At 44.8% G+C, this 18,716-nt stretch overlaps 1 protein-coding gene across 1 annotated transcript; it reads right to left on the bottom strand.

Annotated features, from left to right (window-relative positions):
* Nucleotides 1-3,069: 3,069 nt before the first annotated feature.
* Nucleotides 3,070-4,607, bottom strand: LOC119325066 (aquaporin PIP1-5-like). Its single transcript, XM_037598819.1, has 3 exons — nt 3,871-4,607; nt 3,616-3,756; nt 3,070-3,500 (listed from the first exon to the last, which is right to left on the bottom strand). The coding sequence occupies exons 1-3, from the start codon at nt 4,510-4,512 to the stop codon at nt 3,405-3,407; spliced, it is 879 nt and encodes a 292-aa protein (XP_037454716.1). The 5' UTR covers nt 4,513-4,607; the 3' UTR covers nt 3,070-3,404.
* Between the last annotated feature and the right edge of the window lie 14,109 nt (nt 4,608-18,716).

The raw sequence follows: 18,716 nt of genomic DNA, 5'->3' as shown, positions 1-18,716 counted from the left end.
TATTTGTATTTATTTTTCTAGCTCTATGGATACCAATATCATTATAGTTCTTTAAAATTACTGCATTTCCACTATAAATTTTAAAAAGCCCGTTGCAACGCACGGGCATTCTACTAGTGTAAGTAGTAAATGGGAAATGTATGTTGCGTTTTCAGTTTACGTAAACATCCACCATCAATTTAGTGAAGCTTCTAGAAGCATTTTGTCAGTTTCTGAAGCTTCTAGAGGCTTCTGACCGGGGGTTTTCCTGGATTTTTCCAATCATTTTTCGCTTTTCCTTTTTCCCGTTTCTGATGACCTTATTCACATCCATGAAACATTTTTCATTAGATAAAAAAGTGCACTACGAATTCATGAAAAAAAATTCAAAAAAATTGCTTTTCATTTTCAAGAACTTATTAAAATTTACAAACTTTTCTCAATTTCACGAACCTCTTTTACAATTCACATGCTTTTTAAAATTCATGAATTTTTCACTAATTCTTGATTTTTTTTCAAACTCATGAACATTTTTTAATCTTCACAAAAAAATTGATTCATGAGCATTTTGTTTTTCCAATTTGTGGTATTTTTTTGTGTGTTCACAGACATTTTTTTCATATTCGTGGACAACATACACACATTTTTTTATTGTATGATTGTTTCTATGTATAAAAACCCAGAAGTCTTTTTATATTTTTGTTGCTCTTTATTACTGTCTTGTGCCACTTAACGAATAGAGCTGCTGTAAAAAAAAAAGGGTGATCGAACCAACCAGCCACCGAGCTACCAAGCCGAGTGTTATTTACGTCGCGGTCCGTGCGCCAGCACGTTCGGTGGCACCTCAAGCACTGGTTAGGAGCTCTCGGGGATTCCCTTGTCATTAAGTTTTCTGTGTTATTAGATCGAGACCTAAATGTATGGATAATGGAGCCACCGGACTACGATTATATACCCCTCGATTTAAAGTGATATCCAAACCGAACTAGAACCATATCGCCTTTCGAGTTTCTTAATCTGCAAGATTTGATGTCACATGGTTCAACTACCACAGGAGTTCCAAAAGAAGCAGTGATGTCTCTATGTAAATATATTGTACTCTAAACTAAACGTCTTATATTAGTTTACAGAGGAAATAGTTCTGATCTAAGGGCATCTCCAATGCCCGGCGCTAAAGCAGGGCGCTAGGAAAATTTTCCCAGCCAAGCGACGGCTGTGTCGTGGATTCCCAGCGTTGGGGCTGGCATTGATGCCAAGTATAGCAGCGAGCGCTTAGTGCTTTCTCCGCACAAGCTGAGGCATAAATCGTGTTCCTGAGCCGTATTAAGCGCTGATGCTTAGCGCCTTGCGTTGGAAGAGATAACACTTATGGGTCTTTTAAATTTTCTAAAAATATTTTTTCTTTCCTAAGCGCCTGGATAAGCGCTTACCATTGGACATGCCCTAAAAGAACAACATTTGAATCACAGTGAGGAACACCTCTTGTGGGCTGACTTTTTCTCGTTACGCTCGCTTTAACTATGAATGCTGAAAAGAATTCCTGCATTCTGGAAAAACTTGGCTACTTCTCCCTCCGTTTCTAAATATAAATATTTTCAGAGATTCCATTATAAAGACTACATACGGATGTATATAGACGTTTTTTAGAGTATAGATTCACATTTTGCTCCGTATATAGTCTATAGTGATGAAATATCTGGTGGGCACCCCCAGCCTTCTAACCATCCAATTTGATACTCATAAAATCCAGATTTCGGTGGCCATAGCACCGGTCGATCACATGGCGCCGCTGCATAGCTCGGCTACAAACGGCTAAACACACCATGATTGGCGCCGTGGGGAGGTACACGTGTTGCATATTCTCCTTGTCGACCCGGCCATGCATCCATATGCCTATCTGCGCGACTGCGCCCACCCAAGACCGAAACTCTGTCACCACTGCTCAATCGTTGTCACGCGGCCGCCTAACCCTACCCAGCCATACATCTACACATATCTCGTCGACCATCTAGAATATACTAGTACCATATGCAGCTGTCGAATCCGTGACACCTCTAGAGTAGCTCGCGTTGCATTCCGCGCCGTTAGGTGCCTGTGCTACCACAGCAAAAGTCTATGCTGATTTGTTGAAACTAGACTAATAATATAGCTGAAACTGGTGATTGCTTGTGGCATTACGTAGGCACCTCCCGGAGTATTGTATTGTACGTGGTGGAGATGTACCGTAGAATATGTGGCTGGATAACGTATTTTTGGGCCGCCTGTTGGTTAGTGACTGATGTCATGAGGATTTTATACTCCACACAACATGCTCTATGTTATCCTCGGTGGTCAGCTCACTGGCCGTGATGTACACGTCGCACTGGCTAGCAAGCTTGCTAGCTTTGGCAAAACGAAAATGCCATATATCTGGATGCACATGTGTCCCATTTTTGGGTGATTTGGAAATGCTAGAGTTGTGGTGTTAATTCGTACGTCATCGTCACTAGTGGCGTATCTGAGGGGGTTGTTTCGACAGGCTCAAGCCCACCTTAGAAGTTGGGAAAGAAATTACTACTATTCAGCACAGCCTCGTATCAAAATTTTAAACTTATTTGAACAAAAAAGACAAGAGTTTGTGGCTTTTCTTCACACCGTTAGGATTGAGCCCCCTTCATCTTATTTGATGGTTGGCCACTGATCATCACTGCGGGATGCAAACACGCAGGTGTTGCATTGTTCAATTAGCTTGGTTGGCGTGTCAGTAACAGATTATGTAGATGAGCTGTGTAATCTTGATACCAACCGGTGTGGTTGTGTTCCTTTCGGTACTAAGTGACTCTGAAATGATTGTGTATATCACATGACGAAGAGGCCAGGGTTTTCCCCTTTAGGAAAAGAAACGCACATGGTGTTGGTTAATTCCTCATCAAAACCACCAAAGAGATGAACCCATAGCACGAAAAGTTAACTCCACCAAAACCACGACCAAAGAAATGAACACCCAGCGTTCGTGAGTGCGTCCGTGTAGATAAGCACGACACACGTCCGATCGAAGAGGAAACTAGGACGATGATCACATAATGTTTATATATATTATTCTCATCTCCAGGCGAGAAGATCGTTGATTAACTCGATCGTCGTTCCTTCATAATAGTAATTTACATACATATGCACGCTCCATTAAACCGCGTGCAATACAAAAGGAAGGGAAAGTACAACAGGGAGTACTGAAACTCGCAGACTTGAACAGGTGACGCTGCCGACAGGCACACACACCGAGGAGAGGAGGAACAGCACGGTAGATATAGATGATCACAGCGTGCGCGGCCGAGACATGATCCACGTCCTACGCGCGCGCGAGCAACCACCACCACCACATGATCGATCGACCGACGATGAACAGCGATAAGATTCCATCCGCATGCAGCTGGTTGATTGGTGGACTAGTCGCGGCTCTTGAAGGGGATGGCCCTGATCACCACCACGTGGTAGATGGCCGCCAGCGCCGCGCCGATGAACGGACCCACCCAGAAGATCCACTGCACAATTTCAATCAGATCATGTCCATGAGATTAGTCGCAGCTCGTAACCATAATCATCATCAAGCTTAACACGGTCGAGCCAATAATGGTGGAGGATGTTGATTCTACTTACGTGGTCGTCCCACGCCTGCTTCTTGTTGTAGATGATGGCGGCGCCCAGGGACCTCGCCGGGTTGATGCCGGTGCCCGTGATGGGGATCGTGGCCAGGTGCACCAGGAACACCGCGAACCCGATAGGAAGCGGCGCCAAAATCTGCATGTTTCCCACCGGCTTTGATTAGTTTCACCGCCCAAACCAAACAAGAACGGTTGTCGCCGCCGGCCTGCCGATGCACTGTATCTGCATATAGTTCATAGGACTACTTACGGGGACGTGGGAGTCTCTGGCGCTGCGCTTGGCGTCGGTGGCGGAGAAGACGGTGTACACCAGCACGAACGTCCCAACAATCTCAGCCCCAAGCCCGTCCCCCTTGGTGTACCCCGGCGCGACGGAGTTGGCGCCGCCGCCGTTGCCCTGGTACAGCGTGGTCTGGAACCCCTTGACAACCCCAGCGCCGCATATGGCCCCCAGGCACTGCATCACGATGTAGAACACGGCCCTGGTGAGCGACAGCTTCCTGGCCAGGAACAGCCCGAAGGTGACCGCGGGGTTGATGTGGCCGCCGGAGATGCCGGCGGTGCAGTAGACGAGCACGAAGATCATGCCGCCGAAGCTCCAGGCGATGCCCTGGATGCCGACCGTGCCGCACTTGGACCCCGACGGGTTGCCCACCACGCCCATCACGGTGAGCACCGAGATGTAGAGGAAGAGGAAGGTGGCCAGGAACTCGGCGATGCCGGCCCGGTAGAAGGACCAGGAGGTGAGCTCCCCGGCCTCGAAGAAGGGGGCCCGGGGCGGCTCCTTGTAGTCCTTCTCGTCCGCGCCGCCGCCCTGCGCCGCCGTGCCGATGGGCTGGTGCTCCGAGTAGCGGTTCGCGCCCAGCCGCACGTCCTCCTCCTTGCCCTCCATGGCCGCGGGTGCTTCACTGAGCTCTTGGCCTTGGCTTGGTTGAGAGAGGTGGAGGAGATGATGTGTGTGTGAGAGAGGGAGAGATGAGGAGAGGGAGTGTCTTTGGAGAGCTTCTTATAGAGGGCCAGCCAATCATGGCTGCTCTACTATGCATGGTGTGTGTGATGATAATGTTTTGTTTTCTTGGTCTATTTTTTGCTGCCACTTCTTGATTAGTGGATGATTAGTGCTAACTAGCTCTATTAGTGAACTAATCCATTTTTGTGTGAAAAATGTTTGTGGCTTGTTTACTCTTGTTGTGTCACCTCACCTGTCATGTCATGTAATGGTATAGAATGGTTTAGTCGGCGGTTGTTAATTAGCGGATGGGAGTAGTTTAGATACATGATAAGATTGGATTAATCAGTAGGCTTAATTTATCCGAATAGAGTTTTTGTATTATGAGGGCAGAAAGAGAGCAGTGCCCTTTTTGTTCAAATTGTTGTTAGTTGGTAGACACGGACAGAGTGGTCAGTTCCGGAGCTCGTCTTGCTAGCTGTCTCCAGCATCTTCTAACTTATCCCTTGATGATCATCCAATCAATCATGGCCACGCAAAAACCGGCCCCAACTCTGCTCGCCAAGGCGAAAATCAAAAGAAAATACGCAAACATATGTATGACCATGAAATAAGCTAGTGTTTATTTCGTTTGTTAAATCTCTGGTTCAAATCAAGTACTCGCTCCGTTCTCAAATTTAAGGTTTTCTAACTGTTTTTCTCAATCGTATGTACTCCTATATAGACATCCCTAGGGCAAAAAGTCACTTTGGAACCCAGGTGCATTGGAGCCCTATTTTTTGAACTGTGCCAAAATGCTATTTTGAAGTTCAAAAAATTCTGAAAACAAATCAACATATTTATATGAATGTATATTACACATGTGTAAATTTTGATGCTGAAATAAGTAACCATGTGAGTTACACAAAAATGACAAAATTGTGAATTTGGAAAGATGGACAGTGCATGCATTATTCACTATTTGGAAATCACCATTTTGTTATTTTTGTATAGGTCGCATATTTACTTATTTAAGCATCAAACTTAGACATGTGTAATATACAGCCATATGACCACGTAGACTTTTTTCAGATTTTTTAAACTTTAAATGTGTTTTTTTTAATATTTAAAATAAGGTCCTTCAATACACCGGGTTCCAAAAATCCACTCTCTACCAAGGGGGAAATCCTAGAAAACCTTAAATTTAAGGACACAAGAAAGTGCCGCCATCTCCTATGGCAAGGTTGGTGTGTTAGTTTCTGTTCTGAAGATGAATTGGTGGAAGACGGTGGGGACAACACATTAGAGTGTGTCGGACGGATTTGTACCCCAAACCCAATGTGTGGCTCGATTGGGGCCTTCGGCTTTAGATGTTAGGCTTTGTTACGATGTCTATTTGGTATTAGGCTCCGACTATCGGCATCCCTTTGTCAAGTGGTTAGGAATAGCGACAGTGCTAAGATGATGACTTCGAACAAGCTGATGTACTATTTTATAAGGTGTTTGCAAATACTACCTCCGTCCGGGTTTTATTGGTCCCCATTGTATTTCGTGTCAAATTTTGACCATAGACTAAACTAACAAAATGTTCACGCATGTCACCAAACATTATATTTTTGAAAACTATGTTCAAATACGAATTCAATAAGATAATTTTTTTTGACATGCATTAACATTTTGTTAGTTACATCTTTAATCAAAATTTGGCACAAACTACAAAGGAAATCTATAAACCAGGACGGAGGTAGTAATAATTGATAAACTGATTGCATGCATCACCCAGATGCAGAGGCCGGGGGTAATCTTACTTTTCTAGAAAAAATAGTCATAGATAGAGCTACTCTAAAGAAGTGATTTGTGATGGACGTGTTACTGGTCGTCTTTACCAAAGCAGATATAGAGTTGACAATCTAGGCGACATGCGCGCTAATGGGGTAACAGCACGGCACATCGACAATCACACAGGATGTGGATGAATGATGAGGGAATCCGGACGCACTAGCTGGGCGACAAGGACGACCAAACGCACCCCCGAGAGCTGCCACAACCACTCACTACGAGAAGAGGCGGCCATGCGTGGGAGTGAGCGGAAGAAAACACACGCGAATAGCAGAGGAAAAGAGAGGGACAGCGACGGCCGGCGACGGCGACGTGCGCCGGGGGACGGCGGCCGCGGCTTCGTCGCTGGCCACACAGCCACCACCGCCACCGTGACCTCCGCTCCAACTCCGGCCTCACCTGCCCAGAAAAGAACAATATTTCATCTACTATTGGAAATTAGGTTGCATCGCTCCAAGCATGCTTGGCATGGCTTCATGCAGAAAAGGCGGGAAAATGAAATAAAATAAAACACGTCGGATTCGGTACCTTCCGGAGACGGGACCAGTAAAGTTCTTCGTCTGTTGCCTGCAAAAATGGTTCGGCAAAAACACAAGTGGGCTTGAAAATCAGGCTCGTGCAAGACACATTTCTTCATCTTCTTTTTTGGTTGTTGCCGTTGCTGTCCACGTATGAATGATGCAAAATCTCCATTGATGATCAATCATGCACGAGGATGCATCATCCTGAAGCCTGAATGAATGGATGCTCGGTTGTGGCTCACGGAACGAACCCCTTTTTCCTTGCTGTTTTCTCCATTGGGCCTGAAGTGGAGCTACCGCCTAGCTTGGGAACGAACGATGGTTTGGCCGGCGACCACGATGGGTTCCCATCACCCCGTTGCGTCACATGCACCGGCAAAACCAGTAGCTGCTCGCCACGTGTCAACTACCGGTTTTGCGATACTTGTGTCATTTGTGTGCATCTGCCATCGTGATGGTCGGAGGGCCGTACATGCGCAGAAAGATAGTGTACGAGTACCATGTTGAAGAAAGAGGGGGAAGGGGGGAGCGACTTTTTGGTGGACGGCGGCATTGGCTTCCTTTTTTTTTGAAATGATTCAAAAATCATAGTATTTCTAAGTTTCAAAAATATTAGAAAAAAATCTGTGAAAACTTATACATATTCACGATGGAATTGTGAATTTCAGTTCAAAGATATTATAATTTGCAAGGTGCACAAAAAGAAAACAAAATCCCGGCCCAACAATAAAACAAAGATAGGCCCATTTTCATGTACACATTTGGGATATTTTTTCTCTACGTCACGTATGAAAGTACTCCCTCAGTCCCAGAATTCTTGTCTCAGATTTGTCTAGATACGGATGTATCTAATACTAAAACGTGACTTGATACATCCGCATTTAGACAAATCTATGACAAGAATTTTGGGATGGAGGGAGTATATTGTTATGAAAAATTTCTTGAACGTGTTATATGTGTATTTGTGTATGTACATTTTTTTCGATACTTTTCTGTTGTGGAAAAATGTTTTTTTTTAAATCCACATAGTGACCGTCCACTGTTGGGCATTTTCTGGGAGAGGGGGGTATGACTACCTCCCCTTTGTGGGCTTTTACGTACTTCGGGTAACGTAATTCTAAGGGAGGGTACATTTTAGGTGGATTTCTTTTGTCTGGGTGGAATCGTACCCACGTACGTCTCGGTGGATGACCACTTGATTGTTGTTTCGACCCTGTTGATAAGCAATCCAGTACGTACTTAGCATAGTTCAAGTTTGGTGGGAGGTCTCTGTCCGATGTAGCTTAAGCATGCGCCTGCTCCACTCGAGCTACTACCTAAATCCAGCTAGACTGCTAGCCCAGGTATTCTAAACTCACTGTAAAGCCAATCAAGAACATGCTCCTACTGCTGCACATCAAATCCAGCCGGCTAGCTCCTCAATCAAAAACACAAAGGTACAACTTTAAAAGGAAATTCCTAAAGCAGTAGAAAAGATAGCAATTTAGCTTCCCTTTTCCAAATGGATGGCGATGAAAATTTTGAATAAAAGGGGACGACGTTTGGGAAAACGGAAACAGTAAGCAGGATAGCGTGAGTGAGCAGGTTTTTTTTTTGAGACAGTGTGAGTCAGCAGCTGATTGATGAATGGTCCCATTCTGCCCGTGAGCAAAAAAAAATTATTTATTTTCTCCTCGGTCTTTAGTCGGGTTTTCACTACAAAAACGGCTGTTGTTTTGAGGGGCTAGATATTTAAAACCCTATTAAAGTGCAAACACTACAGTTTAGAAGAAAAAAATCACATGTGTATTAACAAAAATCAGTGAATATTAAAAATTCACCGCATTTTGCAAATATTCACTCGATTATTAAAAATTATTATTCGTACAAATCTAAAATGTTCAACATATATTAAAATTTATTCACTGTATATTAGAAAATATTCAATGTGTGTTTAAACAAATCACCACATTAAAAAGTTCCCTGTGTATTTGAGAAATGTTCGCCGTTTATTGCAAAAACTATAACAAAGAAAGTATGCAAAAAGGAAAAAGGAAACAAAAACCAAATCTGATAAGTGGAAAGGGAAAAAAGAAAGGATATAAAATATGAAAAAGATAAAACGAAACATAAAACTGAATCAAAAACAAAAACAAAAAAGAGAAACCCAACTTACAGTGAACCAACAAAACGAAAGAAAATAAACAGAAAAAAAAAACACGAATGAAGCACCGCGCCCGCTGCTGCAAAATAAGGCGGCCTACCTGAGGAGGTTGCGGGCATAGTCACCCCTATTTGCCGCGCGTGGGCGACATTTATGATACATGGTGACGCGCGTGCGTCAGACAGAAGACGCTCCCTCCGGGTGACGGTTCACGTTTTGCTCCAACGATCTCGGGGGCGATTAGGGTTTGGGTGCCTTGCGCGCCCTCGTTCTCGTCCACGATTGATCGTAATCACCTTGTCCTCTCTAAATCGCTCGCCTCCACGCAAGTCTCGTCGTAAACCCATCCACCCCAAGCCTTCTGTGTGCTTCCTAGGGCGCACGGTCGTAATACACCAAAACCCTAGGCGGCGTGCGGCGGTGGTTCTTGGCCTGTAGGAGGAAGATGGAGGGAGTAGCGGGGATGCTGAGGAGCCTGAAGTTGTCGGAGGAGGAGAGGAAAGGAGTCAAGATCCGGCTGGGAGGGAAGGAGAAAGGAAAGGAATCTGACCCCCAGGCGGTTGGGAGGGTGGTGTCTGAGAAACCGGCTCATCCAGATGCAACCTGCCTCTCCTTGGGGCGGATCTGGTGCCCAATAAAAGGGATTGACTGCAAGGAGGCCGGCGACAATAGGTTTGTGTTCACCTTCAAGCAGGAGTCGGGGAAGCGGAAGGCGCTGGAGGATGGGCCGTGGATGTTTGACAAAGATCTTGTTGCGGTGGAGGATTACGATCCAAGCAAAAGGATCGAGGACTATGAATTTAATGACATCCCTATATGGGTGAGAATCTTCAATCTCCCTCTTGGTATGATGAATGAGGTCACAGCGGAGGAGATAGGGAACATCATCGGGCGGTTCGTTGAGGTGGATGCTGGCATGGATGGGAAAGCGATTGGCAAGTTTCTGCGAGTAAAGATCAGGATGAACATAGGTAAACCAATTATGAGAGGTTTCACCTTAGATGATGAGGACGACAAGGAACCACAGAAGAGAAAGAAGAAAATAAGTATAGATGGGAAGGAGGAAGAGGGGCTTTGGTGTCAGTTTGAACATGAATACCTTCCTGACTTTTGCTACACTTGTGGTTTTGTTGGACATGTCACGAAGGAATGCTCCACCAGAACGAATAGAGGAGAGAACCCTCAGTTTGTTCCTTGGCTGAGAGCAGATATTGGGAGAAGGAGGTTTGTCAATGAGGATGACCGTAGCTAGAAGGGGAAGGGAGTTAGTGTAGGAGGGAACCGGAACTATGGGTATAGCCGGTCGGGTGGAAGATCAGGGAGTGGGAGTGGCAGCGATAGTTTATCCTGGAGGAAGGATGGTGGTTGGGAGGCTGGTCGTAAGGGAGACACAGTTGTAGGAGAGGAAGAAGTGATGAGTCCTGCTAAACAGTTAAGTAACAATCCAGCACGCGGGGGCAATCCGAGGAGGTTGAATATGAATGTGTCCGCTGCACAGGAACCGGTTACAAAGGATACGACAGATCATGGAAAAGCAGTGGTCTTGCATGGGCGGAAGGGAGAAACTAAGGAGAAGTCGCAGGAGTCGCTCCCCGGGGTGACAACAGACTCAAGGAAGAAGGATCAAGTGGTGCAGACGCAGGTAGTAACTAAGGTGGGAGACAGTAAGGGGGCGGGTGAAAACCCAAACCCCAAGAAGATGGGAAAGTTTCACCGAAAGCCAAGGAGGGAAGATCAAAGGAGAGAGTCAGGGCAAAGTACTGAGAAACTAGGGGGTCATAAAAGGATCCATGAGGAGGAAGATGCAGGAATGGAGGAGGTCGCAGAGAGGGGGAGGCTGATGAGGAGATAGTGGCAGCAATCGTAAGCGGGGAGGGGGAAGTCAATAACAATACTGAAGAGATATCGGCTGGGCTGTCTGACCAGCCCTGCCGGACACAATGAAAATCATTAGTTGGAACTGCCGGGGGCTCGGGAACGGCCCGGCAGTTCGATCTCTCCTTGAGTTGGGGAGAGTGGAGGATCCCGATGTGTTATTCCTGGCGGAGACTTGGCTCACAGAGAAGGAGTTTGACAGATTCCAGTGGAAGTTAGGGCTCGCTAACATGCCTGCCTGGAATCCAGTGGGTAGAAGTCGAGGAGTTGCAATGTTCTGGCGGCGAGGTCTTGATGTGTCACTTCGTTCGTATGGGAGGTGGCATGTAGATGTGGACGTAAGGGAGGAATATGGCTCGGTTTGGCGCCTAACAGGTGTATATAGGGAGTCTGCTGTTGGGTAACGTAGTGATTTCAAAAAAATTCCTACGCACACGCAAGATCATGGTGATGGTATAGCAACGAGAGGGGAGAGTGTTGTCCACGTACCCTCATAGACCATAAGCGGAAGCGTTATGACAACGCGGTTGATGTAGTCGTACGTCTTCACGATCCGACCGATCCAAGCACTGAACGTACGACACCTCCGTGTTCAGCACACGTTCAGCTCGATGACGTTCCCCGGGCTCCAATCCAGCAAAGCGTCGGGGATGAGTTCCGTCAGCACGACGGCGTGGTGACGATGATGATGTTCTACCGGCGCAGGGCTTCGCCTAAACTCCGTGACGATATGACCGAGGTGGAATATGGTGGAGGGGGGCACCGCACACGGCTAAGGAACAATCCGTAGATCAACTTGTGTGTTCTAGGGGTGCCCTCCTCCCCCGTATATAAAGGGGGAGAGGAGGAGGGGGCTAGCCAAGGGGAGAGGCGCGCCCTAGGGGGGGCAATCCTACTCCAAGTAGGTTTGCCCCCCCCCCCCTTTCCTATTAGGAGTAGGAGAGGGAAGGAAGAGAGGGGAGGGAAGAAGGAAAGGGGGGGCGGCCCCCCTCCCAATTCGGATTGGGCTTGGGGGGGCGCCCCCTCCTTTGCTCCTTCTCCTCCTTTCCACTAAGGCCCAATAAGGCCCATATACTTACCGGGGGGTTCCGGTAACCTCCCGGAGCTCCGGTATATTCCCAATCTCATCTGGAACCTTTCCGGTATCCAAATATATCCGTCCAATATATCAATCTTTATGTCTCGACCATTTTGAGACTCCTCGTCATGTCCGTGATCACATCCGGTACCCCGAACAAACTTCGGTACATCAAAACTTATAAACTCATAATAAAACTGTCATCGTAACGTTAAGCGTGCGGACCCTATGGGTTCGAGAACTATGTAGACATGACCTAGAACTATTCTCGGTCAATAACCAATAGAGGAACCTGGATGTCCATATTGGTTCCTACATATTCTACGAAGATCTTTATCGGTCAAACCGCATAACAACATACATTGTTCCCTTTGTCATCGGTATGTTACTTGCCCGAGATTCGATCGTCGGTATCCAATACCTAGTTCAATCTCGTTACCGGCAAGTCTCTTTACTCGTTCCTTAATACATCATTTCATAACTAGCTCATTAGTTACAATGCTTGCAAGGCTTAAGTGATGTGTATTACCGAGAGGGCCCAGAGATACCTCTCCGACAATCGGAGTGACAAAACCTAATCTTGAATTATGCCAACTCAACATGTACCTTTGGAGACACCTGTAGAGCACCTTTATAATCACCCAGTTACGTTGTGATGTTTGGTAGCACACAAAGTGTTCCTCCGGTAAACGGGAGTTGCATAATCTCATAGTTACAGGAACATGTATAAGTCATGAAGAAAGCAATAGCAACATACTAAACGATCAAGTGCTAGGCTAACAGAATGGGTCATGTCAATCACATCATTCTCCTAATGATGTGATCCCGTTAATCAAATGACAACTCTTTTGTCCATGGCTAGGAAACATAACCATCTTTGATAAACGAGCTAGTCAAGTAGAGGCATACTAGTGACTATATGTTTGTCTATGTATTCACATGTGTATCATTGTTTCCGGTTAATACAATTGTAGCATGAATAATAAACATTTATCATGATATGAGGAAATAAATAATAACTTTATTATTGCCTCTAGGGCATATTTCCTTCAGTCTCCCACTTGCACTAGAGTCAATAATCTAGATTACATAGTAATGATTCTAACACCCATGGAGTCTTGGTGCTGATCATGTTTTGCTCGTGAGAGAGGCTTAGTCAACGGGTATGCAACATTTAGATCCGTATGTATCTTGCAAATCTCTATGTCTCCCACTTGGACTTGGTCCCGGATGGAATTGAAGCGTCTCTTGATGTGCTTGGTCCTCTTGTGAAATCTGGATTCCTTTGCCAAGGCAATTGCACCAATATTGTCACAGAAGATCTTCATTGGTCCCGATGCACTAGGTATAACACCTAGATCGGTAATGAACTCCTTCATCCAGACTCCTTCATTTGCTGCTTCCGAAGCAGCTATGTACTCCGCTTCACATGTAGATCCCGCCACGACACTTTGTTTAGAACTGCACCAACTTACATCTCCACCATTTAATAAAAATATGTATCCGGTTTACGATTTAGAATCGTCCGGATCAGTGTCAAAACTTGCATCGACGTAACCATTTACGACTAGCTCTTTGTCACCTCCATATACGAGAAACATATCCTTAGTCCTTTTCAGGTATTTCAGGATGTTCTTGACCGCTGTCCAGTGATCCACTCCTGGATTACTTTGGTACCTCCCTGCCAAACTAATAGCAAGGCACACATCAGGTCTGGTACACAGTATTGCATACATGATAGAGCCTATGGGTGAAGCATAGGGAACTCCCTTCATTTTCTCTCTATCTTTTGCAGTGGTAGGGTATTGAGTCTGACTCAATTTTATACCTTGTAATACAGGCAAGAACCCTTTCTTTGCCTGATCCATATTGAACCTTTTCAACACTTTATCAAGGTACGTGTATTGTGAAAGTCCAATCAAGCATCTTGATCTATCTCTATAGATCTTGATGCCCAATATGTAAGCAGCTTCACCGAGGTCTTTCATTGAAAAACTTTTATTCAAGTATCCTTTTATGCTATCCAGAAATTCTATATCATTTCCAATCAACAATATGTCGTCCACATATAATATTAGAAATGCTACAGAGCTCCCACTCACTTTCTTGTAAATACAGGCTTCTCCAAAAGTCTGTATAAAACCATATGCTTTGATCACACTATCAAAGCATTTATTCCAACTCCGAGAGGCTTGCACCAGACCATAGATTGATCGCTGGAGCTTGCACACTTTGTTAGCTCCTTTAGGATTGACAAAACCTTCCGGTTGCATCATATACAACTCTTCTTCCAGATATCCATTCAGGAATGCAGTTTTGACATCCATTTGCCATATTTCATAATCATAAAATGCGGCAATTGCTAACATGATTCGGACAGACTTAAGCATCGCTACTGGTGAGAAGGTCTCATCGTAGTCAACCCCTTGAACTTGTCGAAAACCTTTCGCAACAAGTCGAGCTTTATAGACAGTTACATTACCGTCAACGTTAGTCTTCTTATTAAAGATCCATTTATTCTCAATGGCTTGCCGATCATCGGGCAAGTCAACCAAAGTCCATACTTTGTTCTCATACATGGATCCCATCTCAGATTTCATGGCCTCTAGCCATTTTGCGGAATCTGGGCTCATCATCGCTTCCTCATAGTTTGTAGGTTCATCATGGTCAAGTAACATGACTTCCAGAATAGGATTACCGTACCACTCTGGTGCGGATCTTACTCTGGTAGACCTACGAGGTTCAGTAGAAACTTGATCTGAAATTTCATGATCAATATCATTAGTTTCCTCACCAATTGGTGTAGTTGTCACAGGAACCGGTTCTTGTGATGAACTACCTTCCAATAAGGGAGCAGGTACAGTTACCTCATCAAGTTCTACTTTCCTCCCACTCACTTCTTTCGAGAGAAACTCCTTCTCTAGAAAGGATCCGATTTTAGCAACGAAAATCTTGCCCTCAGATCTGTGATAGAAGGTGTACCCAATAGTTTCTTTTGGGTATCCTATGAAGACACATTTCTCCGATTTAGGTTCGAGCTTATCTGGTTGAAGTTTCTTCACATAAGCGTCGCAGCCCCAAACTTTAAGAAACGACAACTTTGGTTTCTTACCAAACCACAGTTCATAAGGCGTCGTCTCAACGGATTTTGATGGTGCCCTATTCAACATGAATGTGGCCGTCTCTAAAGCATAACCCCAGAACGATAGTGGTAAATCAGTAAGAGACATCATAGATCGCACCATATCTAGTAAAGTACGATTACGACGTTCGGACACACCATTACGTTGTGGTGTTCCGGGTGGCGTGAGTTGCAAAACTATTCCGCATTGTTTCAAATGTAAACCAAACTCGTAACTCAAATATTCTCCTCCATGATCAGATCGTAGAAACTTTATTTTCTTGTTACGATGATTTTCCACTTCACTCTGAAATTCTTTGAACTTTTCAAATGTTTCAGACTTGTGTTTCATTAAGTACATATACCCATATCTGATCAAATCATCTGTGAAGGTGAGAAAATAACGATACCCGCCGCGAGCTTCAACATTCATTGGACCACAAACATCAGTATGTATGATTTCCAACAAATCAGTTGCTCGCTCCATAGTTCCGGAGAACGGCGTTTTAGTCATCTTGCCCATGAGGCACGATTCACAAGTACCAAGTGATTCATAATCAAGTGATTCCAAAAGCCCATCAGTATGGAGTTTCTTCATGCGCTTTATACCATTATGACCTAAATGGCAGTGCCACAAATAAGTTGCACTATCATTATCAACTCTGCATCTTTTGGTTTCAACACTATGAATATGTGTATCACCACTATCGAGATTCAATAAAAATAGACCTCTCTTCAAGGGTGCATGACCATAAAAGATATTACTCATATAAATAGAACAACCATTATTCTCTGATTTAAATGAATAACCGTCTCGCATCAAACAAGATCCAGATATAATGTTCATGCTCAACGCTGGCACCAAATAACAATTATTTATGTCTAAAACTAATCCCGATGGTAGATGTAGAGGTAGCGTGCCGACCGCGATCACATCGACTTTGGAACCATTTCCCACGTGCATCGTCACCTTGTCCTTAGCTAATCTTCACTTAATACGTAGTCCCTGTTTCGAGTTGCAAATATTAGCAACAGAACCAGTATCAAATACCCAGGTACTACTGCGAGCATTAGTAAGGTACACATCAATAACATGTATATCACATATACCTTTGTTTACTTTGCCATCCTTCTTATCCGCCAAATACTTGGGGCAGTTCCGCTTCCAGTGTCCAGTCTGCTTGCAGTAGAAGCACTCAGTCTCAGGCTTAGGTCCAGACTTGGGTTTCTTCTCTTGAGCAGCAACTTGTTTGCTGTTCTTCTTGAAGTTCCCCTTCTTCTTCCCTTTGCCTTTTTTCTTGAAACTGGTGGTCTTGTTAACCATCAACACTTGATGCTCCTTCTTGATTTCTACCTCCGCGGCTTTTAGCATTGCGAAGATCTCGGGAATAGTCTTGTCCATCCCTTGCATATTATAGTTCATCACGAAGCTCTTGTAGCTTGGTGGCAGTGATTAAAGAATTCTGTCAATGACACTATCATCAGTAAGATTAACTCCCAGTTGAATTAAGTGATTATTATACCCAGACATTTTGAGTATGTGTTCACTGACAGAACTATTCTCCTCCATCTTGCAGCTATAGAACTTATTGGAGACTTCATATCTCTCAATCTAGGCATTTGCTTGAAATATTAACTTCAACTCCTGGAACATCTCATATGCTCCATGACGTTCAAAACATCATTGAAGACCCTGTTCTAAGCCGTAAAGCATGGCACACTGAACTATCGAGTAGTCATCAGCTTTGCTCTGCCAGACGTTCTTAACGTTGTCAATTGCATCAGCAGCAGGCCTGGCACCCAGCGGTGCTTCCAGGACGTAATTCTTCTGTGCAGCAATGAGGATAATCCTCAGGTTACGGACCCAGTCCGTGTAATTGCTACCATCATCTTTCAACTTTGCTTTCTCAAGGAACGCATTAAAATTCAACGAAACAACAGCACGAGCCATCTATCTACAACAAACATAGACAAGCAAAATACTATCAGGTACTAAGTTCATGATAAATTTAAGTTCAATTAATCATATTACTTAAGAACTCCCACTTAGACAGACATCTCTCCAGTCATCTAAGTGATTACGTGATCCAAATCAACTAAACCATGTCCGATCATCACGTGAGATGGAGTAGTTTTCAATGGTGAACATCACTATGTTGATCATATCTACTATATGATTCACGCTCGACCTTTCGGTCTCCGTGTTCCGAGGCCATATCTGTATATGCTAGACTCGTCAAGTTTAACCTGAGTATTCCGCGTGTGCAACTATTTTGCACCCGTTGTATTTGAACGTAGAGCCTATCACACCCGATCATCAAGTGGTGTCTCAGCACGAAGAACTTTCACAACGGTGCATACTCAGGGAGAACACTTCTTGATAATTAGTGAGAGATCATCTTAAAATGCTACCGTCAATCAAAGCAAGATAAGATGCATAAAGGATAAACATCACATGCAATCAATATAAGTGATATGATATGGCCATCATCATCTTGTGCTTGTGATCTCCATCTCCGAAGCACCATCGTGATCACCATCGTCATCAGCGCGACACCTTGATCTCCATCGTAGCATCGTTGTCGTTTACGCCATCTATTGCTTCTACGACTATTGCTACCGCTTAGAGATAAAGTAAAGCAATTACATGGCGTTTGCATTTCATACAATAAAGCGACAACCATATGGCTCCTGCCAGTTGCCGATAACTTCGGTTACAAAACATGATCATCTCATACAATAAAATATAGCATCACGTCTTGACCATATCACATCACAACATGCCCTGCAAAAACAAGTTAGACGTCCTCTACTTTGTTGTTGCAAGTTTTACGTGGCTGCTACGGGCTGAGCAAGAACCGTTCTTACCTACGCATCAAAACCACAACGATAGTTTGTCAAGTTAGTGTTGTTTTAACCTTCGCAAGGACCGGGCGTAGCCACACTCGGTTCAACTAAAGTTGGAGAAACAGACACCCGCTAGTCACCTGTGTGCAAAGCACGGTGGTAAAACCAGTCTCGCGTAAGCATACGCATAATGTCGGTCCGGGCCGCTTCATCCAACAATACCGCTGAACCAAAGTATGACATGCTGGTAAGCAGTATGACTTGTATCGCCCACAACTCACTTGTGTTCTACTTGTGCATATAACATCAACGCATAAAACCTAGGCTCGGATGCCACTGTTGGGTAACGTAGTGATTTCAAAAAAATTCCTACGCACACGCAAGATCATGGTGATGGTATAGCAACGAGAGGGGAGAGTGTTGTCCACGTACCCTCGTAGACCGTAAGCGGAAGCGTTATGACAACGCGGTTGATGTAGTCGTACGTCCTCACGATCGGACCGATCCAAGCACCGAACGTACGGCACCTCCGTGTTCAGCACACGTTCAGCTCGATGACGTTCCCCGGGCTCCAATCCAGCAAAGCGTCGGGGATGAGTTCCGTCAGCACGACGGCTGGTGACGATGATGATGTTCTACCGGCGCAGGGCTTCGCCTAAACTCCGCGATGATATGATCGAGGTGGAATATGATGGAGGGGGGCACCGCACACGGCTAAGGAACAATCCGTAGATCAACTTGTGT

Source organism: Triticum dicoccoides, chromosome 6B, assembly GCF_002162155.2.
Source record: "Triticum dicoccoides isolate Atlit2015 ecotype Zavitan chromosome 6B, WEW_v2.0, whole genome shotgun sequence".
NCBI lineage: Eukaryota > Viridiplantae > Streptophyta > Magnoliopsida > Poales > Poaceae > Triticum > Triticum dicoccoides.
The sequence above is the reverse complement of the archived record's forward strand: the minus strand, read 5'-3'. Positions and strand labels throughout refer to the sequence as shown.

Excerpts from the sequence above, each read along its gene's own strand:
- LOC119325066 (XM_037598819.1), bottom strand. The coding sequence starts at position 4,512 with ATGGAGGGCAAGGAGGAGGACGTGCGGCTGGGCGCGAACCGCTACTCG. Across the intron at positions 3,757-3,870 it reads CCAGAGACTCCCACGTCCCC|ATTTTGGCGCCGCTTCCTAT; the intron begins GTAAGTAGTCCT and ends GGAAACATGCAG. Across the intron at positions 3,501-3,615 it reads AGCAGGCGTGGGACGACCAC|TGGATCTTCTGGGTGGGTCC; the intron begins GTAAGTAGAATC and ends GAAATTGTGCAG.